The following is a 24059-nucleotide window of genomic DNA, read 5'->3' on the forward strand; positions in this document are numbered from 1 at the left end:
CAAAGGGATGTGGGCAGGACACAGTAAGATCTGGTGTCCAGGTGCAGATATTTGAGTCACTCAGGTATAAGCGAGCTTTGTTCCTTTGGGACTATCAGTGGTTGAAGTCCTAACATCAAAATACTCATTGGGTTCTCTTTAAGAAAACATGCCACAGCAACTGCAGAGGAAAGGGAGAAGCAGCTGTACAACAAATAGAAATATACAAGACTAAATAACCTCCTTCTGCTAGGAGCATGCAAGGAAAATTGGAGGGATACCATGAAAACTGAGATAACTGGTATTGAATAAAGAATGACTATGAGGCAGGCACTGGGCTAGGTGCTTTCCAATTTCATCTGCATGGTGATTCTGAGTCATGGAAAAGGACAGTTAGGCACAAAGCTAAGAATTTGCCATGGCGAAGCTGAGATTTATAGCTCACGGCCCACACTCATAAGCACAGCCAAAGTGACCAGGAGGTAAGAAATGAAAGTGTCTCAAGGACTGACCTCTTAATCCATTGCCAAGTGAGGACAATGACTCGCACGCCTGGTGTTGGGGCTTGGTTTTGAGAGATGCAGGCTTAATCCCTACAATTTCTCCATATGGTTCCCTCTAACACCTCAAAACTGCCTGCCAACGGCCTCGTGAAGGCAGGTGGCCCTACACCTTCATGGATCACTGCTTTTCAAACAGGCTGATGTCTGACTTTGGCTAGGATTTCTACTTGGGTAATTTTCATGTCACCATAAAATGTTTATTTGGGTGGGGTTATAATCTACCATTGTAGTACCCCTCTCGATTTGAGAAACAGTAAACTGGGGTGATTCCTTCTTGTATGAGAAAAATAAAGAAATTCAGAAAGTACCTCTGGAACCTTGGTTGAATCCTTGATTACTGAATCTCTGATTGAATTTTAGAACAACATTCAGAAATACCTTTGGATCTCTGATTGTGTGCTACATAGGCAGCCCTGTGCATGGAGCCAAGACTTCCTTTGTTATCCTAGTCATGGGTGCTTTTCCAAGTGGCTTCTCTTGGCCACACTTTCCATTTCTCAGTTTTAAGCAGTGGAAGCTCGATCTACCCCAGTGTCCAGTTATGGACCCAGGCATGCAGAGCCATGCAATAGAAGACTCAGTTTGGGGACACAAAACCCAGTGACCAGAACCCATAGGATATAGGGTGACTGAGGTTCCAGCACCTTGTGACCATCAACTACTCCTCTCACAGAGGTTTTGCGTTGTGGATTCATTATGCATGCCCTGCCAAGTGGTATGGAGAGTACAGGTGTGTGTTGATCAACTCCTCCAAGGTCATGGGCATGGAATTTTGGTAAGCAGGAGTTTGCCTGAACATACACTCAGCCTTCATCTCCTAATCTGACCATTTGCTTGGGAGCTGTTAAGAACAAAGAGTAATGCAAACAACACTCACTGTTTCTTGAGGCACGTCATTGGACTGACGTTGTTGGCCCTGAAGTTGTGTATGATTGATCTCAAGCCTTCCACCCATTGCTGAAAGAGACAGAAAAAAAAAATGTTCTTGGTGAGCAAATCTGCTGGAGTCAAATTTGGCTGTTTTTATTACATAGACTGGAACCATTTTGTGTAATAAAAACGTAAGCTTTTCTTCCTTGCACACAGCCATCAAGATTCTGCATGCTCATATTTTATTCTTTAATAAACAGCTTTCACTCTTTCCACGAAGATATGTGCCATCGATAGTGCCATTAAACACTGGGCTGCCACAAAGGAATGGTGACCACTGATTGACTTGTTAAGCTTTCTATTTGCAGCCTGTTTAAGTATAAGCCCCTTTTCAGGTGCTGGCTATCTTAGTTTTATTTCTAACCAACGTTATATGACACATAATCACATATTTAGCTATTCCTATTTTAGAGAATGAATGCATAAGAGTTCATCAATTTTATTACGTGAGTCTTTCAATCTAAGGATTTGTTGCATATCTCACCTTTCTGTGTTTTCCAGCAAAGCCTTAAAAAGTAAAATGTTCCATGATTGCCAGGGTACCCAGAGCAAACAGCGATGTGCTCACATAATTTCTGTATAAGGACTTGGACCTCAGTTACAGTTCATACCATCACTCCATGGATTTACAAGGAAAAGCGAAGAAAAAGACTGTGTGCATGCAGTAATGGAATTTGGGTCTCTAAAAGGGCATTTGCTAGAAAAGGCTAGTCCATGAATTAAGGCCAATTCTGCCCTTGGGTCCAATAACTGATGCCAATGAATGCCATAAAAAAATCACGCCCTTGGCAAAATGCTTGGTAGCAAATTGATACTGTGGGTTTTCAACAGCCCACACATAAGCTGTATTCCTTACCATCTTAGGTTTATAGCCTGTTTAGATTTATGGCTCAGTGCAGAGAATGGGAAAATATTGTGGAAAAGACAGTGATATAGATGTAAATTCTACCTGCATCGTCCAGTATGGTAGCTACTAGCCATATATGGTTATTTGCATTTAAATATAATAAATATAAAATTCAGTGTTTCAGTTGCACTAGTCATATCTCAAGCGCTCAAAGCCAACACTGATAGCTACCATATTGGACAGGACAGAGAGAGAACATTTTTATCCCCACAGGAGTGTCTGCAGGATATCACTGCACAGTATTGAGAGATTTTAAATGGTCAAGCAATTTAATTTCTGCAAGGGCCAGAGGTGACTAAGCTCTAACAGAGTGTTTTTTTTTAATTTGATTTGCTTTTTTGTTATTTAATATTTCTTTTAATTTTAATTGTGGTGAAAATTAAGCTCTGCGATCAGCCACTCATATAAGGGATACTGTCACCCAGTGGCTTGATGTGGAAAAGGTCCCTTCAGAACCTTTCTTCTAGCTGTTGTTAAACCTAACAAAATTTATCATTTTAACCATTTTTACATGAACAGTTCAGTGGCATTAAGAGCATTCACACTATTGTGCAACCATGATTAACAACCATCTCCATAACTCCTTCCTTCTTGCAAACCTGAAGCTCTGTAGCCATTAAATAAGAACTCCCTGCGCCCCGTCCTCTCAGCCCTTTGTAACCATCTTCCTACTTTTTGTCTCTGTGATTTTGACTACTCTAGGTACCTGATATAAGTGGAGTCATACAGGATTTGTTCTTTTGTGACTGGCTCATTTCACTTAGCATAATGTCTTCAAGGTTCACACACGCAGTAATAATATGTGCCAGAGTTTCCTGTCTTTTAAAGGCTAAATAATATTCCACTGTATGTTTATTCATTCATCTCTGATGAACCCTTGGGTTCCTTACATTGCTTGGCTATTGTGAATAACAATGCTACTCTGAACATTGGTATGCAAATAACTTGAGTTCCTGCTTTCAATTATTATGGATAAACACTAGTAAGTGGAATTACTGGATCATATGGTAATTCTATTTTTAATTTTTGGAGGAACCACCATACTGTTTTCCGAGTCAGCTGTCCCATTTTACGTTCCCACCAATAGTGCGCAAGGGTTCCAGGTTTTCTACGTCCTCACCGACACTTAGTACTTCCTGAATTTTTTGATAGCAGCCATTATAATGCGTCTGAACATAACAGCTTTTACTGCCTCTAGTCATACCTAACAGCTTTCTGAGGGTAGACAGGAACTACAAAGGTAAATTTTCTTTTACAAAGAGCAAAGGCCATTTTCTGAGAACTGCAAATAGCATCAAAAACCTCGGCAAGCATTATGGTAAAGTCGGGATTCTAGAGGAGGAGGAAGAAATAGAACAGTAGCATTAAAGAAATGCCTCGACTACTTTTCATCGTCAGGCCTCGCTTCCTCTGTCAGGCTAAAAATATGGACTGTCACTCCTTGGGGACTATCAAATATCCTGTTATTGGCCTAACAAACCACAGGCCCACACAGAGTTTCCCAAGAACAGACAGAAAAAGCACAAATAAATTGGTTGGCATTATCCGGGAAGCATTTTCTCAACCTGAAGGCTTGTTAGATGTTTTGAGAACATAAAACAAAGTTCATAGTTTCCAAGGGCAAAAAAGTAGGCAATTTCTGAAACTATTCACTGGCTTTGTCTAATCATTCAAATTTAGTTGTTTCTGGTAATAAATTACAGAGATGGTGAGCTTTGAAGAAGCTTAAACAACTTTCATCCATCTTTTGAAAATACAACACTGGTGAAGATTTTTGTTTGTGATGAAAAGGGCACTACTCCGGGGACAGGGCCCATGCTCTAGTTAGTGGGAAATGCCACCACAACACTCAGAAGCCCTAAAGGGCACTACAAGGGGAGCTTGCTGCTTCTTTCTGCTGCAATGATGAAAGTGAGGTCAAGGGCCTTGCCCAAGGTCAAGCAGCAGCTGGCGCAGGGCAGAGAGGCAGTAGGAGCTCTGCGATCAGCCACTCACATCAGGGATACTGTCACCCAGTGGCTTGATGTGGAAAGGTCCCTTCAGAACCTTTCTTCTAGCTGTTCAGGTAAATTACACTAAGCATAATAACGCCAAAGGACTATAGGAAAAAAATATTTCTTTGTCTTGTTTTGGTGATGTTTAAAATAAAATAGATGAAAATGCCAGCAGGTGTCAGTAGAGACACAGCGTTTCCTTGAAAAGTTACACTCGCAGTATACTAGATGCCCAGCAACTTCTTTGACCATTTCCAGATTAATAGAAACAATAAACTATGACTTAGATAGTCCTTGGAATTGCTGAAAATAAGCCTGTATGGTAGTCATCTATATAGTGGCCCAGGAGGCATCTTCAAGCCTTTTGAGCACATACATTGGCTTGATGGCAACACGCTTGTAAGACGATTCCTATCACACTGGCTGCCTTCCTTCTGGTCCTATCGCCAGTGGACAAGTGCAGCCTGTGTGCCAGGGAACCAGAGCACACACAGGAGGGAGTAGGTTCTGATGTCCAGATTGCCATGGTTTCCCTACTTTCCCAGCATGTTGTTACGGTTCTTTCATTTTTAAATCTTTTAATGTTTTCCAACTTCTCCTAAATTAACTTAAAGCTTAGAAGGGTCAGGAAAAGATCCTTCAAGAAACTTTTGAGGGCTTTGGGGCAGGGAGAGGAACAGGAGCTGCTGCCTCTAATTCTCTCCTGGGAACGTTTGACTTCTCCTCTGGGACTCCTTAAACTTATTTTCACCATATGCAGGCACTGTCCAGCTTCCAGGCAAATGTTTGGACCTTACTCTTATCTGTCACGTTTGCCCCTAGAATACTAGAACCGTCAGAGACAAAAATAATCCCTTTCTCATGAAAAAATGTACAGCAACAAAGCTATAACAAAACTAAACGAAAAAAATACATGAACTTACACTGAGTATATATCTCACTCTTCTCCTTTAAGACACTAGGTGGTTGTTTTTTTTCCTGGTTATGAAAGCAATATTTAAATGCTCTTTGTAGGAAAATGTAAAGCAAAGACATAAGCGACAAAAAGTAAACATCACTCCAGATCTCATTAATCATGTTAAGACATAGCCACCAACATTTTGCTAGTGGTTCTTTTAACCTTTTTCTATACACAAACAGGTTTGTCATCCTAAGATAATGAGTGCTGTTATTATACAGTCAGCACCAATTCAGGCAGAATTCTTGTTCCTTCATCTCAATTCTCATCTCTAGATCTTATTCCGGAAGAACTCTTTTTAATCTAAAAAGCATATTGTCAAAGCAAAAAAGAACAGAGACCCTGTGGCATTCTCCAAATTTGCTATGTAATTTTCTCCAAAGCAGCATCCTCCTTAATCTCTTGGTGTTTGGGTCTCTGTTTTCAAAGAGAAGGCTAGTGATGGAAGTGGGGAAGGCATTTAACTAAGTCTGCTTGACAGTTAACTAGAGACTTTCTACTTATAGTCCAGAGACCAGCAACATCAAAATCACCTGAGGACTTGTGATTCTTTTGCAAAGTCACATAAAGAAGCACTGTTCTAAACCGGTACTACTCAAAGAGGTGGTGCCTAGACCAATAGCATCGACATCTCCTGGGAGCTTGCTAAAAATGCAGTCTCAGGTCTCACCCCAGGCCCACTGAATCAGAATCTGTAATTTTAACAAGATCCCTAGGTGACTCCTGTGCACATTACAGTTGGAGAAGCACAGGTCTAAAAGAGCAGCCTCTCCCAACTTAGAGGTCTCCTTCCATTGCCCACCTAGGAAGATCTGAGTTTGGTTTCTGGCTTAGTCTATGAGGATCCTCTAGCAAAATACCACATGCTGCATAGCTTAGAAACAACAGGAATTTATTTCTGACAGTTCTGGAGGCTGGGAAGTCCAAGGTCAACATCCCAACAGATTCTGTGTTTGATGAGGGGCTGCTTTCTGGTTCATAGATGGTCCCTTCTTGCTGTGTCCTGTCTCACCCCTGTTCCACATGGTGGAAGGGGTGAGGGGGAGCTCTGGGGCCTTTTTTATAAGGGCACTAATCCCATTCCTGAGAGCTTCAACCTCATGACCCATTTAATTCCCAAAGCCTCCATACATCCTAACACCATCACTTTAGGTATTAAGATTTCAACATATGAATGTATGGTCTGACCAAACACTCAGATCATAGCAGTTTCCTAAGGGAGCTGATGTTTCCTAGAGTGACTTCAGATGGGATGTCCAATCTCCCAGTGATGGCCCTGGAAAGAATCCGCTATTTCTGATTGGCTCTTTGTTTTTGTCAATCCATCTTACCTGGGCTGAACAAATCTGCATTCACCAGAATGGAAATTATGACTTGCACATTTTTAGGGGATTGAAGTTCACATTTCTTACACGTAGAAGCAAGAGGCGGCAAGATGCTATAGGCAGTGACTTTCATCTTACCTGTGTCTGAGTGGTGAGAATAATCAATGAATGGGGGCCACCTGAAATATTTAAAACATGGGAATTTCCTGGTACCTGCAACTCATAAATCTTGACTTATGCAGGTTGTTGTGTGTGTGTGTGTGGTTGTTTAAGTAAATGGGGATAAGAAAAAATGGCATACTGCAATTGGCTATTCTCAAGGTGCCTAATGGTTCTGTCAATTACTTTTCATTTGCTCAAAGAACAGAAGTCAGAAACTCATATAATTTGAATTACAGCTTTTGACTCCTTTATACTGTTAGTTCTGATGAGACAAAAGGGCATTCAAGAAGAGAAATAAGACCCATTTCCTCATACTTGGAGCAAACTATGAAGCTTCTTAAGTAAAGATTTCCACCGGGTCTAATCTGGTCTAAGACAAGATTCTTTATAAGGTGTTCAGAATGTAAAATTGCAACATTTCACAAATCTCCAGAAAAATACTACTTGGTGCAGAAACTACACCTTCATTTTAAACTAGAAATTTAGTTTTACAAAGGCATTTGTGCTTTAGACTGATTCAAAATATAGTCAGTGGCTCAGATTCTAAAATAAATAGAGATTATAGACAAATCACCAACATGTTTTCTCTTACAGGTCTATAAAAGCACGACAAATAAAATAATTTCATTTCAATTAGGAGAAGGTATTAGCATTAAATTGTCAGTATTTAACTTTGAGGGTAGGATAAGTGAGATTTCCAGCTGATCCATTGTTAAAACTATGCAGATAGGACTCAGAGCTCAGATTAGTAGTTCCCAGCACCTGTAATCCTTAGAATCACCTGGAGATATTTATAAGACATTTCAGAAGCCTAGGTCCCACCCCTAGAGATTCTGATTAACAACTGGAGTGTGTTTGGGCTATCAATCTCCTTTTTAAACACTCTAGATAATTCTAATGTAACCTATAATTGAGGACCATTGAACTAGATGATGTGAGCTAAATTTGGTTTAGGCAAGTGTATCTCAAATTTAATGCGCATTAGGATCACCTGGGAAGTTTGTTAAAGTACAGAGTCGGATTCAGCAGGTCTGAGTATCTGCACTGAGATTCTGTATTTCTAGCTAGCTTCCAAGAGATGTCATGTAGGCATCTGGGCTTGCTCGATTCTTGTGCTCTGGTCTCACAAGGGATGCAGGTTTTTGTACACTATTTCTAGACAAATTACACATCTTGAATATTACTAAGAAGTCCACCAAGGAAAATGCATTGCTGTTATGCCAGCAATTCTCAAGTGTGGCTCCTTGATCGGCAGCTTGTACATCACATAACAGCTTATCAGAAATGTTAGTTCTCAGGCTGGATCCCAAACCTGCGAAATCAGCACCTATGGGAATGGGGCCTAGTAATCTGCATTTTAACAAGTACTCCAGGAGACTCTAATGCAGCAATCACTGCAGTATGCTAGTATCAGAGCATCTGAGCTAATGAGAGAAAAAGAAAATTGAAGAGGATATGTAGGTAGCCACCAGGAGAACAGGCCTGTATTGTTTTTAATCTACTTTATTGAGGTATAATTTATATATAATGGTTGACCTTTAGGCTTTTTTTTTTTTTTTTTTTTGAGACAGTTTTACTCTGTTGCCCGGGCTAGAGTGCTGTGATCGCAGCAACCTCCAACTCCTGGGCTCAAGCAATCTTCCTGCCTCAGCCTCCTAAGTAGCAGGAACTACAGCTGCATGCCACCATGTCAAGCTAATTTTATATATATATATATATATATATATATATATATATATTTTTTTTTAGTTGTCCAGCTAATTTTTTTTAGTAGAGACAGTCTCACTCTTGCTCAGGCTGGCCTCGAACTCCTGAGCTCAAATGATCCTCCCGCCTTGGCCTCCCAGAGTGCTAGGATTATAGGCGTGAGCCACCGTGCCTGGCTGACCTTTAAGCTTCTGATTCAAGTTTTTCAAATATTAACGAATCACCCTTAGGGTGCGTACTACCAATTGGGGCACTTAAAATTTTAAACCCACTTTCCCCAGTTTGGGATTCAAATTAACACACACAGACATACCCACCCACACAAGCCCACCGTATATGTGAAAATATTTCAAAGAATATTACAGGCATTATAAAAGCAATGCAGGCAACCATGGGGTGGTTGGCTAAGAGGATGTTCACAGCCACAGGTAATCCAGGAGCTGCTGATTCGCAGGATCCCATTGGGCAGCAAGGACATGGCCCAGAGGAAGCCTGTTAGAAGCAACAGCTCCTCCTGCTGAGACAGTTCTGGTCTGGAAGGCCTGGGCTTCCTGGGAGAACACTTACTAGATGATTCGGTACAGAAACCAATCACAAGTCCACTTCCAAGAACTGGGGTACATGATCAGAACATGACTTGGGCCACCAAATGTCTGGTCATCAAACCTGAGGACAAGGCTGAAGCCAGCACAGCAGCAGGAAGGCCGGTATCCCGAAAACCTTGTGTCTCCATGGCGTTGGGCCTCAGAATTATAAAACCCCAGGGGTAGAGGTTAAGAGTGGAGAGGCTGGTGACATAGACATGATTTGATAAATGATATTACCATTTTATCCCTCGAATATACTCATCTAGGACACTAAATCCATCCTAAAATTAAATGAGAGCAGAACTACTATTTGTTTGTATATCAAGACCAACTTCTAAATTGTGCCAAGAAGAAAAAACAATTTCTCCCTTTCATGTCAACTGCTTTCTCCTGGCTCAACCAAGGAGAGGCGAGTGCAGGTACTAAGTGTATATTTCACAAGATTATCAATGTCAGTGTTTGAAACTCCCATGTACTCATGGTCTAGAGAGCAAAGAGGCAGGCAATGACAGTGATAACAGTGAGAACAAATTAGGCAGAGAAACCTGAAATTCACCATAAACTGTTGCCTCAAGAAATAAGAGTGCAAGATAACAGTGAAGAATTTCATGCATATAAATAAGCTAACTCACCGTCCTAGACAAGTCCAGTTGATAATCCCAGGATAGAAGGTTAAATTAGTAAAACTATGATAATAATTGATACCAACCTACTTCTGAAGCAGGTAGCCAAAAAACAATGAGAATTTTGCTAAAAAAATTAGGAAAGAGACAATCCAATAGTAATCTCAAAAGCCTTGGGAAGTCAATAATAATTCTCATCAAGTTTTCAAATTCCAAAAGAGAAGAACTGAGGGGGGAAGAAAGAGGGAGCTGTTCTTGACAGTCTGAATGTCTTCGAGATAACATAAATTTTGCATCTGCTATTCTCTGTCCACAAAGTTAAAGAAAGAATGTATTAAGTGCCATCTGATTTTAGATTGCCTTCAGAGCATGGTGAGCATATTGGGGCAGGAAATAAACTGCTATCTATGAGTATGGGTGGCTGTGTTAGAAAGATAGAATTGGATGGGCCTGGATAATATTTATACATTCTTAGTCAAAATTAGTTTAGTCATTCACAGATAGTCAAAACAGTCTGCCAGCCTGGCTGGTTATCTTGACAACACTGGGTATTAGGTCAAAAAGGACCTCTAGACGTCTAAATAGTCCCAGGAAAGGAGAGGACACCTGTGCTGTTCTTGGTCATCACTCAGAGGCTGAAGTGTCAAATTTCCATACCAAATGGTTTGTTTCTTAGCATTCCTAAGAGATAATTTTTACATTGCCTAAGGCTGATTCTATAGATACCCTCTAACAATGTCCTGTTGAATCGATAGACCCTTGTCCCAAGTAACTGCACCTACTTTCACACATCTCCCACAATAACTATACTGAGGAGGAAAACGTACACTTATATACAGTCAGTGCACATGAATGCCCATGTTCACTTGTGCTTACTGATGTGAGACAAGCAGCATGCATGCAATGTTCTTTAGTGCCTCGAAGTTCACAGAGCAGCCACATTCCTACAAAACCTAACAATCACTCAAAAATAAAATGAAATATTTGTTTTACTTTATGTAACATATATTTGGCATCCATATGGAGAGCTCTAAAATAATAAGGGAATTTTAAAATTCTGGAAAAAATCAAGACCATGATCTTATGCCAGTCAGATATCACCAGTTTTCTGAGAGCATATGTTTTGTCTCTGCTCTGTCAAATTTGCAAAATCCTGGTGGTATGGGATGAGTAAACAGCTAGTGAATTAAAAGGCATTCATAGAGTTGTTTCTTTGCTTAATGGCCTGTATTTACAATTCCCAAGGTCACATTCTTCCTGACATGTACCAGTTGACAGTGTTGGCAAATTAAGACATGCCAAAGTAAATAGTATTTCAACTTGCACATTACCTGCTTAGTCTCTGAGATAAAAATTATTAATCAGGGAGCCTCTGGCTAACTCTTGTACTAACCTATTTAGTTCGGACAAATCAAATCTATAGGTAATCCTATAAACTAAATAGGACTTTCAATATAAGAGCTACTAAAAAGAATCTAAATGAGCTTGTGTTTCATTCATTATCTAACTCTCTAGGAAAAGGACTGCCCCACATACACCAAAAAAGGGGAGGGAGGAGGAGAAGTGACATCAGAAAAACAGGGAAAATAAATATTTATGGTAAATATGGATAAATGAATGTCTAGATTACATCACTGTTTTGATACTTCTGGAAAAATATTGGGCTGAATAATACCTCAATGACACCATTTGCAGACTTTTTCTAGTACAACAGTAGCTCTGGAAGATTTTAATTGGTGTTCCTTCAATGGAAAAAAAAATAGGTTTGGGTAATAGCTGAATAGCCCCTCTCCTTGCAGAGATTCACATAAAAATACTTCTGACAGTGCTACAATAAAGAAACTTGTCTAAAGGCTTTCTCATACTAATTTGACCAGGGAACCTCCTTTATATGTGGATTTTTTTTTTTGAGGAATCTGGTTTTCAGACCCCAAATTTGGGAAGTATTGCTCTACGACTACATCTCCCACATGTAATGACATTAAAACATTTACCTAAAGTACATTCAAATCATGATGTTACAACAGGTTGGAAGAGGCTGTTTTTGCCCGTCTTTATACAGGTGAGAAAATGAGCCAAATTGTGAGTTATAGCACAAGATGGTAGTAGAATTCAGGATCTAGAGTGAAGTCACTACCTGGGTTTAAAACATCACTACTGGCTGTGTGACCTTAGGCAAGTTACTCAACCTCTCTGGGCCTATTTCATCCTCTGTAAAATGAGAATCATAATACCCATAGAGTTCTTGTGAGAATTAAATGAGACAATATTTATCAAGCATTTTGAACATTGTCTGGTACAAAATATAAACTAAAACATCTTGCCTCTGTTGCTATTATTATTAGAGGTCAGCAAACTTTTTCTGTAAAGAGCCAGATAATAAATATTTTAGGCTTTAGGGGCTACATATGGTTCTCTGTTACATAGTTTTAGTATTTTCTTTTTTAAACAACCCTTTAAATATGTAAAAGCCATTCTTAGTTCACTGGCCATGCAAAATCAGACGAGGGCTATGTTCAGCCTATGGGACGCACTTGGCAACCCCTGATTATGCTTATTAAATTTCTTGTTCCAGATCATTGAGCTTGGAGGCAACAGAATCCCATCCAAGGCAAGGTGTCCTACCCACCTCCTCATGCAATCCATTTTTTAATTATACCATACAGATGAGAAAACATACAAATACATATAGGCCCATGTTATGCATACATTATGTTCCCAGAGGCAATTCTTGCTAGCAGTAAAAACTGGAGTTATGTGGAAAATGGAAAAGCAATTTAAAGTTAGTGACATTTTTCTCTCCCAGGGGCCAAAAGGTGAAATCCAAACTTCATATTACGCTTCTGGTGCAATTAGAGTAATTCGTTTTGCATTCCCTTGGCGGAGTCGTTTGATAGCGCTTGCAACTGGGACAAAATGAGCTGCTCTGGGCTGGGCCTAGAGCTTCTTCTTATGAGACCTGTCAAGTTCATGAAATGAAGTGGTGAAAGAGGCCCCAGCAAGGAAAATCACGTGCCCCATGAAGAGCATAGCATTGCAAACAGTGCCCAGGAAGCCAGAAGGTTTCTAAAGAAGCAAGAGCTGACAGCACCAGGAAAACCCAACTCACAGATTATAGAGATTTACATAATTACACTGAAGCCCAAGAAAAAGTTTCGATGACCAGGAAAACACATCTAATACAAAAAATGTAAATGATAAAATGCAGTATATTAAACTCTATAAACAGCATGAGTCCAATTGCATACAAAAGAAAAATTGTGTGTGTATTAAAAAGACACATTAGGGTGGCTTCCAAGGCTGTGGGTGAAGAAGATGGGGAAAAACTGCTTACTCGGCATGGGGTTTCCTTTTTGGGGGATGAAAATGTTTGGGAACTATAGGTGGTAGTTGTCCAACATTGGGAATGTACTAAATGGAACTGAATTATCCACTTTAAAAGGGTTAATTTTATGTTATGTAAATTTCGCTTGCATTTTTTTTTTTTGAGACAGTCTTGGTTTGTTGCCCAGGCTAGAGTGAGTGCCGTGGCGTCAGCCTAGCTCACAGCAACCTCAAACTCCTGGGCTCAAGCAATCCTGCTGCCTCAGCCTCCCGAGTAGCTGGGACTACAGGTATGCGCCACCATGCCAGGCTAATTTTTTCTATATATATTAGTTGGCCAATTAATTTCTATTTATAGTACAGACGGGGTCTTCCTCTTGTTCAGGCTGGTTTTGAACTCCTGACCTTGAGCAATCCTCCCGCCTTGGCCTCCCAGAGTGTTAGGATTACAGGCGTGAGCCACCGCACCCAGCCTCGCTTGCATTTTTTAATAAAAGCCACAGAAGGGGGACTGTACTCTAGGAGATTTTTATTTTCTTTTTACTCTCTGACACTTTCTATGTAGACTGTAGTGCAAGTATTAATACATACACTACCATGAGTAATACTCCTTTTACATTCAGGAAACAACAGTCAACAGTATAAAAACAGACTTTCCATGACAATGTCTGAAATGACTTTGCCAACACGTGGTCAGTGTAGTTGCAGACAAGTGGGTGATAAGCTCATGCTCAAGGCTTCTCTCCCTCTCAATCACTCCTCCAAGGAAACCACCTCACTGATGCAGGTGACAAAACTCCCTGAAAACAACAGCAAAACTTCCTCAAGCTCCAGTTCCGTGTTCCTGAACGTGCATTTTGACAAGGAGCTTGTAAGTCAGCCTAGCACTAAGAAAAATGACAGTTAAAAAATCTACATTTGACTTTGAAAGTAGGGAGGTTCAAAAGAAAACAAAGATATTTTCAGAATGTCAATGGGCTAGAGTTGTGCACGTAGGGACACCTGGGCCCTCAGACAAACCCTTGAGGGTCCCAAGTAGTGTATGACCTCTTTCCTATTGTATGAGTCACAGCAGGTCCTGTGACAGATTCCTTAGAGAACATATTTTAAACAAATTCATTGTCCCTTTTTCGTTCCAACCCAAAGTAATCAGGTCCTCAATTTATGATTAATTGTATCATAGCAATCTCAGTTAATCAGACTCAAAATCTGGTTTCTATCTTAGCTTCTTCTCTAACTTCATTGAGAAACAAATCCTCTGGGTTGCACTTTCAAATGTTTCTCAGCTCTTTCCTCCTTGTGTAACCAGCTGAAGCCAAGAACAACTGATTCTCTTGTAGTCTGTCTCAGGCTCTCTCAAACTTTTAATGTGCAAAGGAAGCACCTGGGGAGGTTGTTCAAATGCAGGTTCTGGTTCAGCCTAAGCTCCTGCATTTCCAACAAGCTCCCAGGTGACAGGACCCTGCTGGTCCATGACCATACTTTGAGTGGCAGGGCTCTCTCCCACATGCTAATCTCATAATAATCATCATTATCTATTAACCTTAGAATGTAAATCTCGTGTGGTACCCCTCTTCCAACACAAGTCACGACCTTCTAATACCTTCCTGGACTCTTCAGGATAGATTCCATAAGCATCTTAGCTTGGCACTCAAAGGAGGCCATAGTCTTAGCCAAACTTTCCAATTTTCCAATAAAAAATGAAAAAAATGTTCACTCCAGTCTGACTGGACCTAACATTGTGGGTTCAACATTCTTCTGCTTCTGTATCTTAGTTTGTGCCCTAACTCCCATCTGTACAGCCTTCTCTCTTCTAGTGGACTGTCCACTATGGACATCACCATACTGTGACCAGCAGGCCCTCCTTCTTCTAGGTGCAATGCCCCACCTTCTTTTATGGAACTGCTTCTCTCCAACCACAGAGCCTCCTATCCTAGTAGTTTGACTCCTGGCCTTAGGGACAGGGATATGGTCCAGGTTAAACTAATCTAGGGACTTCCATGCATATACAAGTGTCTGTCAAAACACCGAACCTGGCCCTTATTTCGCTCCTGGTACACTCCCTTTTGCAAACAGAGTCCTCAAGTCTTATAAGAAAAAGTGACTTCAAGGGATGCATGGTACAACTCCCTGCTTTTACAAATGAGGATAAGAAGACTAATATAGTTGAAATGATTTGCCCAAGTTTAGGATTCATAAAAAAAATAATTCTTGGATGAATAGCTGAATGAAGAAATAAAAGGAAAAACGGGCATCTTCATTTAAAATTCCAATAAGGTGAACACATTAAGTAAACATTAGCGTTCACTTTAGTGCAAATGCACTCATGCTACACGCTGCCTGGTGTCTACAGCTAAGGTTCCAAATGATCTACAGACATGTTCGTCATAGCGTTTTAAAAAATGTATTATTTGTCAATATTTTAACATCAGATTTCATGGAAAAAAATTAACAATGTAGCAAGCTCAGGCCCACATTCTGGTAGTTGGAAAATGAGCTGGAAGAATGTGGATGCTGCTGCACCCAACAGTGCATGCACACTGCAGCTTGCTAAAGTCCACAACATCCCCTATCTGTCTTTGCCTGGCAGGGTTTCATTATTCACATCATCTCCCCGGCTCCTGCAGGCATCTGAGTTCACAACGTCTGGTCTAAAGCAACTGTGGTTTTTGGTCATGTATGAATAAAGAAATTGATTCAGAGTTCAGAGAGCTGCAAGGTTGAGATGCTGAAGTATCGGATTCTAGGACAGATGGTCTTGCAGGAGCCAATGAGAATGGAGAAGGGAAGGAAGCAGCAACCAGAGGAGGAAAAAGGTGGGTGTGGGGGGCCCAAGGAGATTAATTTCACCCATTCCACAGACTCACTGATGAACACAGCTATCCTAAGGCAAGGAGTGTGATGGTCTCTAAATTCAACCCAGCAATAAAAACAACAATAAACCCCATTATCTTTATTGAGCAAGAAGAAAACTTTTAGGTGGAATGGGGCATTTTAAACTTAAGCATATGCACCCACTTATTTGCTCAGATTCACAGCTCTGCCCTCAAGCAAGCTTCTTAATGCCCCTCATTCATTTGCTTTCAATGAACTCAGAAGAGTTTGAAGAAAAAAAAAAGAGGAAAATACCAATTTTCAGTGTTGGAAACATGAAAAAACAACAACAACAAACTATCGCCCAGACATCTATCTATCCATCCCACACTTGAGCCTCAAAGACCTGTGAGGCTACACTTAGCAAAATAACTTTAATCAATTAGTATACTGGGGTTTGGATGATGGACAGGAGATCCAGGTTTACAAATGAGCTGCTTTAGTAGTCAGCAGGTATCGGCTCAGGTCAGCCTGGGCAGCAGACCAGTGAATAAAAGATCTTTAAGGCCTCTGCAAGACAAGCAGGATATAAACGCTAGTAATGGAGCTTTGCTGCACGGCAGTGGTTCTCGAACTTCAGTGTGCATCAGCATCACCCAGAAGGTTGAGTCAAACTGAGGTTTCTGATTCAGTGGGCTGGGGCAGGGCCTGGGAATCTGCATCTCTAATAAGTTCTCAGGTATATTGCTGGAGCCACTTCTGGTCTGGGGGCTACACTTTGAGAACCACTGTCACCTAACATAATTAAAACTACATTTCAAGAAATGCAATAGCATTTCTCAGGAGCCCCCAAGGTGAAGCTGAAGCCCCTGATCTGGTCCCTTGCGGGTAGCCCTGTGCTTGAATTATCAATAGAGGACCTGGGGGCAGGGCTGGGAGTCTCTCCAGGATGTTAGCAAAGCCAGTAGGTAGGACTGACTACACAGAGAACTTGACTTTTTCTTTTCTTTCTTTCTTTTTTTTTTTTTTAAAGCAAAACAAAGAATCAATCCCTTCTCCAGGAACCACTGTAATAAGCCTGCCACTCAACAGAATTCAAGTTCAACAAAGCAATTTTGACATTCAACCTAATTTGTTGAAATAATATTTTATTACCTATCATAAATTACCCGACTTTATCTTTTTGCCTGCAAAAAGAACATATAATTTTTTATAATTGAATTTCTATAGTAGTTATTTCATATGCTTATTTGATGACTTGGTTACAAGGCATAATTTATGGAGTTCACCAAATATTTACAACCTATATAAAGTATAATGAGCAGTCTGGAAATCGTCTCAACTCAATCCCAATCTTTGCAGTTTGAACCTCATAATAACAGCTTATTTTTTGTAATCAAAGGAAAATTCAACTTGGTATAAAATAACAGATTTATTTGTGGAGATTTTAAATGAGGGCTGCAGTTTCAATCTTATGTATAGTGACGCTGTGATTTCAGTTTGCTACGCGGCAGCAGCTGTAACTTAATGAAAGACATCTGAACTCCCTTCAACTCTCAAGATACTAAAATCCTTCTGAGCTAGTTGTACTCTGGGAGAGAAAAAAAAAATGCATGAGAGGAACCACAGTTGCTTTTCTAACAAAATTTTCAAACAAATTTGTCATAGTGCTCAGTATTAAGTTATTGGTATTGTTCATGGTTAAAACAGTGGGCAAAAGGAAGAAAATGATTTCATAGGGGAAAAAAAAGAGCTTTATTACAGTTTAGGAAAAAAGTGAGAAAATACCTTCTTCCTTTGGCTGGCTGCATTTATTCTTAAGTGTTTTAAGCTACACAACATAAAAGACTCACCTATTACCCAAAAGCACACTGCATTTGGGGTAAAAATGGCAGCAATTTGTCAGTGTTTCTTTTTAACAGAGGGTTTTCCAGGAGAGGAAATGAAAGCTACATTTTCTAACTGGAACAACAGGAAGGATTTAGGTGAGCAGGATATCATGATCCCAACTGGAAGCAGGCCAAGACGCCAGGGTCAAAACCTCCACTCCTCATCACGGATTCTTAGCGGCAGCAGCCCTTCTACATCCTGAAAAGTGACACTGAAAATAACACCACGGGATCCCAGATTTCTCTGTTCCCTTTAGACGATCACTGAATCACATTTTCCCAGTCTTTTCCTAGCTATTCTTACAACTAAGCAGTATGACACTAAGGTATGCAGCATGAAGGGTTACACATATTTATCACTTGGGATAGAATTTGATTTAGTGAACATAGGTCCTTCAATAAAACAGGTATTTATTAAGCACTTGCTAAACGTTGGGCACTAACTGTGCTAGATGTTGGGGGATACAGCAGTGAACAGAACACTCCCCTCGTAGATGAAAGAAAAGAATCCACGAATAAATCTATATTAATATAGTATGTAATAGTGGTAAGTGCTAAGGAGAAAAATATAGCAGGATAAGGAGCAAGGACATGCTGAAGGGGGGGAGAAAAAGGGGAGGTCATGCTAAGGCGATATTCCAAGGGAGATGTGAGGAATGTGAGGGAGAAAGCTCTGTGTGTAACTGGGGACAGATTGTGCTCCAGGCAGCGGGAACAGCAAATGCAGAGTCCCTGAGGCTGGAAGGAAACACAAAGGAAGGAAGGAAGAGGGAGATAAGGACAGAAAGGGGAAGGAAGGTGAGGCTGGTGTCTTGCAGGACCTTGGAGGCTCTTGAGCAGTGGAGTGATGTGATCTGAACCACAAAGACATCCCTCTGGCTGCTACTTTGAGACTAGACCAAATGGGGCAGGGGCAAGGGCAAGGCCAAGGCACCAGTTAGAATCCTCTTGGAACAGAAGAGGGGAGAAATGATATTGCTCTGGACCACGGTGATGATCGTGGTAAGGAGCAGCTAGATTCTGCATACATTTTGAAAGTATTTGCAAATAATATTTGTGAATGGACTGATGTAGGACATGAGGGGAAAGGTGTTCAGGGTCTCAGCACCTGAGAGGGCAGAGATGCTAAGATGAGGAAGACTGTGGGAGGAGCAGGAGAGAAGAGCAAAAGCTCTGGTTTGAGACTTACACGTTTAAATGCTTCATTAAAAAAGTGAGCAACAGACATGAACAGAAGTTTCTCAAAAGAAAATAGATAAATGGCCAAGAAACATATGAAGAAAGGCTCAACATCATTAATCATCAGAGAAATGCAAATTGAAATTGCAATGAGATATCACCTTACCCCTGTCAGAATGGCCATTACAAAAAACTCAGGAAAAAAAAAACAAAACAAAACAGATATTGGCGTGGATGCAGAGAGAAAGGAACGCTTATACCCTTTTGGTGGGACTGCACATTAGTACAACCTCTATGGAAAACAGTGTGGAAATTCCTCCAAGAACTAAATGTAGACTTACCATTCAACCCAGCAATCCCATTACTGGGTATCTACCCAAAGGAAAATAAGTCATTTTATCAAAGAGACACCTGCACGTGAATGTTTATTTCAGCACAATTCACAATCTCAACAATATAGAATCAACCGAAGTGGCCATCAATTCATGAGTAAAGAAAATGTGTTGTGTATACATACACACACACACACACACACACACACCCCATGAAGTACTACTCAGCCATAAAAAGGAATGAAATAATGTTGTTTCAGCAACTTGGAATTGTAGACGATTATCTTAAGTGAAGTACCTGAGCAATAAAAAAAAAAAAACACCATGTGTACTCTGTGGTAACTGGGAGCTAATCAATGGGCATACAGAGATCTAAAGGTCATAGGTCATAGGAAATCAAGTGGGGAGAGGGGAGAAAGAGGGGGGTAAAAACCTCCATACTGGGTACAATGAACACTATTCAGGTTGATGGACACACTGAAAGCCCTAATTAAGCATTATAAAAAATATTCATATAACAAGAACATTTGTACCTCTTTAATATTTTGGAATTTAAAAATGACTCAAAGCTTCTAAATAGGTAGAGTGGCAAGGCAAGCTTATTTACTCCTTAAGCAGAGAGGGCAGCTGAAGGAAATATAAGCTGAGGTGCAAAGATGTCTCTTATCATGCTGTCATCTTCTACTGAAAAAGCACAATCATATTTTCAGGGTCACATGCACTAGAAAATATCTTATGTTTATTTGAAACCTCAACTCTGAGAAGCTCAAAGTTTTCATATAAAATTTTATTGACTTTTAAAAAATCCACTTGAAATAGAAGAAAAAAATATCAAATACTGTCTTTGAGAAGTAGAAGAATAAAGAAGATAGAGTGGCTTGTTCAAAGTCAGGGAAGGGTCTTCCAGGTGAAACTTGGTCCTCTGTGTAAAGGACAGTAAGTTAAAAGTTGGCCCCTTTGCCTGGATTAAATTAAGCGAATTCTTAATTTCTTCCAATTAAGTGAATTCTTCAGAGTAATCAGATCTTAAGTGTAATAAAATCCCAGGAATCAAGAATAGAATCAAGAATCTCATAAGATAAATATTCACAAGCAAGTTTTATCCTGGAAACTATCTTAATTTATACCTCAATGGTCAGACCCAGACTGGTCAGGTGTTCCTAAGACAAGCAAAACACTGACCACCTGGGGAATGCTGAACTCTCAAGGGTAGGAAACCACTTTGCAATATTTTGTACACCTTGTACACCAATATTTTGCTCTCACCTTGCATGCCCACAATGAGTTACTGATGTTTGTTTCCAACCTGTGTATGTAGTTGTAATAAAAATTACATAAACTAGTAAAATATTCTTGTGGTAAGAAAGAGCATTGTTTTTTCTCTAGCTGAATATTTGTGGAAGTTGTATTTAAAGGCAAATTTCTAAATTTTTGTTTTTCTCAAATGCTGTGTAGACAAGAAAACTAAACGATTAGGGAAAGAGAAGTCATATAACTATAGGATTTCGCATTCAGTTGCACTCTGCTCCACGAGTGTGCTTAAAGTTTCAGCTCCACTTTAAAGAAACCAACTAGATATGTGGGACAGTCCACTGGGGGGTGAAACATAGGCAAAAAATACATAAACCACAATCAGCAGACCCATAAATTAATGAAAAGGCTTCAGTCCAAACATTAAAAGATTGGCCAGCAATTAAATAACACTTATTATATTCTTCAAGTTACAGTGTTTAAGGCATATATGCATTAATTTTAAAAATGATTATTTGACCAAGCATGGTGGCTCAGGCCTGTAATCCTAGCACTCTGGGAGGCCAAGGCGGGAGGACTGCTCAAGGTCAGGAGTTTGAAACCAGCCTGAGTAAGAGCGAGACCCCGTCTCTACTATAAATAGAAAGAAATTAATTAGCCAACTAATATTTATAGAAAAAAATCAGCCGGGCATGGTGGCACATGCCTGTAGTCCCAGCTACTCGGGAGGCTGAGGCAGTAGGATTGCTTGAGCTCAGGAGTTTGAGGTTGCTGTGAGCTAGGCTGACACCACGGCACTCACTCTAGCCTGGGCAACAAAGCGAGACTCTGTCTCAAAAAACAAAATAAAACAAAATGAATATTTGCTCTAATTGATATTTGTGATAACCTGACCAGGAATACAGCTTCTCACCACCCGGGATAAGAGCATTGTTAATATATTCCATGGTAGGATGATTATATGCTCCTAAACTGTACTCACCTTTGAGTGGTACCACTGGCTGAGTCACAAACACCATTTTAGGTACACTGGGAAATCTCTACATTTCTCATTGACCCTCACTTAATTTATGAATTCTGCTATTATTTTGACCTAAGATAATTACCTCTGTATTTCTTATAAATCCTCTCACTTTGATGGCTTGTGTGTCGTTAGGGATAGTAACATACAGAGGAATAGAAATAAGATGGTGTTGATGGGGAAAATGTTGTCAGTGCAGGAGGTGGGAGATATTGTGATCTGGATTAATATAGTTATTTTAAGTTTGAAATTAGGAAGTGGGCAAGATTATCCACATACATGTATATCTGGTAAAAACATTTACTCAACATCTTCTCCAAGTGTTGATCAACCAAAAAGACATGCTCTAATAATTATGGATTGTCTAGCAGGGACCTTAAGATTTATATTTATATATTATACTATTAATGAAATATAAAATTCTAAGTAATAGTTCCCAGAAGGTGAAACACTTAGTTTCTTCAATAAGAACAGGCTTCAGTAGCATTGAGTTTGAATGGAAAGTCCTGTACAGAATTATCCTTCAGTTCTTACTTGTCTGGCAAGCTGCTCTTAAATTTCAGTGCAAATGCTACTAGAAAGAAACCTCCAAATCTTATCTTTACATATACATCCCACCACCAGTTATCTCTGGATCCATGGTTAAGTCATGAGATCTCAGTTTCCTCAAATGCTCTTACCTGTACATTTCCTTCTAGTTCTAAAATTCTAAATTCTAAAACTGTACTCACCTTTGAGTGGTACCACTGGCTGAGTCACAAACACCATTTTCAGGTACACTGGGAGATCTCTACATTTCTCATTGACCCTCACTTAATTTATGAATTCTGCTATTATTTTGGCCTAAGATAATTACCTCTGTGTGTATTTCTTATAAATCCTCTCACTTTGATGGCGTGTGTGTCGTTAGGGATAGTAACATACAGAGTATTTCTAATGACACCTTTCTCATTCAACCCTATGCTGAGTTTGCATTTTTAGGATTAATGGGGAAATGAAATGCCTCCCCATTCCCCTAAAACCATGGCTCTGCAGTGGGAGAGTAAAGGCTCAGTCCTCTTCACACATACTATAGAAAGATAATGGGAGCTTTGTACAAAGGTAAACCCACCCTGAAAATAAACGGTTCACATCAAAAAGACTTAAGTTTGAGGCTTTCTACTTCTTTGGCCAAAATCTCCTTGAAACTCACTTACCAGAACAATGGTATGTTGGCCATAGTATTAAAAGATGGATCTTAACCCAATATCTTAGTAACTTTTTGGGAGGTGGGTAGAGTTTGGATTTCTTGACCATTCAGACCCATGCTGCCCAATATGGTAGTCATCAGCCATGCACAGCTATTGAACACTTGAAATGAAGCTAGTCTGATTTGAAAATACATACCAGATTTTGAAGAGTTAGTATGAACAAAAGAATGTAAAGTACATCACTAATGAATTTTATATTGATGTCAGATTAAAATGACAATATTTTGGATATATTGGGTTAAAATTAATTTTACCTATAGCTTTTTACTTTTAAAATGTAACCACAAGAAAAATTTAGATTATATATTAATGTGTGCCTTGCATTATATTTCTACTGGGTAGTGCTGACCTAGATCTTTGCTACTCAAATTGTGGTTGTCAGATCAACAGCATCTGCATCATCTGGTAGCTTGTTAGAATGGAGAATTTTGTCCCCACCTCAGACCTATTGAATAAGAATCTGCATTTTAACAAGATCCCAGGGGATTCCTGTGCACATTCAATTTTGAGACATGCAGGGCTAGTTTTTCCTACAATATATCATCCTAAGTATTTGGGTTGTTGACCTACATGAGTGACACGATAAAAGGGTACAGAAACTAGCCAGCAAAACAATGCAAATTTTTAAAAATTTAAATTACCAAACCATTTAAGAATATCTATTAAAACTATATTATACATCCAAATCACACACACAACATACACGCATATGGGCAGAAGGGAGGGAGGCCATTTAACTGAGGCTACCTTAGTTACTTCTGGATTTTCAGCCACCATGTAGGTGAAGCTAATGTTCACCAGATCTGTACCACTGCAGACACAAACTATCCGCCCTTCCAGATCATTTTCTGATTTTCCAACAGTTTCAAGAGCAGCCAGGATTTTGGGATCCTGTATAGAGGTATACAAATAGGAAAATATGTTAGATCACAGAGCATGGAGGAAGAAATAGGATAAAAAGACATTATCACATTTGATGTAGAAATATACATAAAAGCATTTTTTTCTATCTAAAATGCCCAGATAGCTAGCATTATTCTAAAACCTATAGAGGTGAAATCTGTAGTACTACATATTAATTACTTGAAATCACTTGATAAGAAAGGGATATTATAAAGTTTTTGATTTAGAAAACGAGGTATAAGGGTCTTTGTTTAGATTTTTGGTTGTAGTTATTAGAGGAACTGGACTATGGCAATGGACAAGAGGGCTCTGACTGGGGCCTGCTTGTGTCCCCAAAGATCAAAGGGGCCTCACTGTCACC

General features: G+C 39.8%; 1 protein-coding gene across 6 annotated transcripts in view; it reads right to left on the reverse strand.

Annotated features, from left to right (window-relative positions):
• The window catches only part of PLCB4 (phospholipase C beta 4), a 360059-nt gene that overhangs the window by 92831 nt on the left and 243169 nt on the right, over positions 1-24059 (reverse strand). For all 6 annotated transcript variants that reach the window (XM_076010932.1, XM_076010929.1, XM_076010931.1 and 3 more), the window contains 2 exons: positions 23543-23686; positions 1420-1499 (listed from right to left, as the gene is read on the reverse strand). In XM_076010932.1, the coding sequence (XP_075867047.1) occupies positions 1420-1499; positions 23543-23686 (224 nt within the window). The remainder of the gene's footprint in view (positions 1-1419; positions 1500-23542; positions 23687-24059) is intronic.

Source organism: Microcebus murinus, chromosome 16 (genome assembly GCF_040939455.1).
Source record: "Microcebus murinus isolate Inina chromosome 16, M.murinus_Inina_mat1.0, whole genome shotgun sequence".
Classification (NCBI taxonomy): domain Eukaryota; kingdom Metazoa; phylum Chordata; class Mammalia; order Primates; family Cheirogaleidae; genus Microcebus; species Microcebus murinus.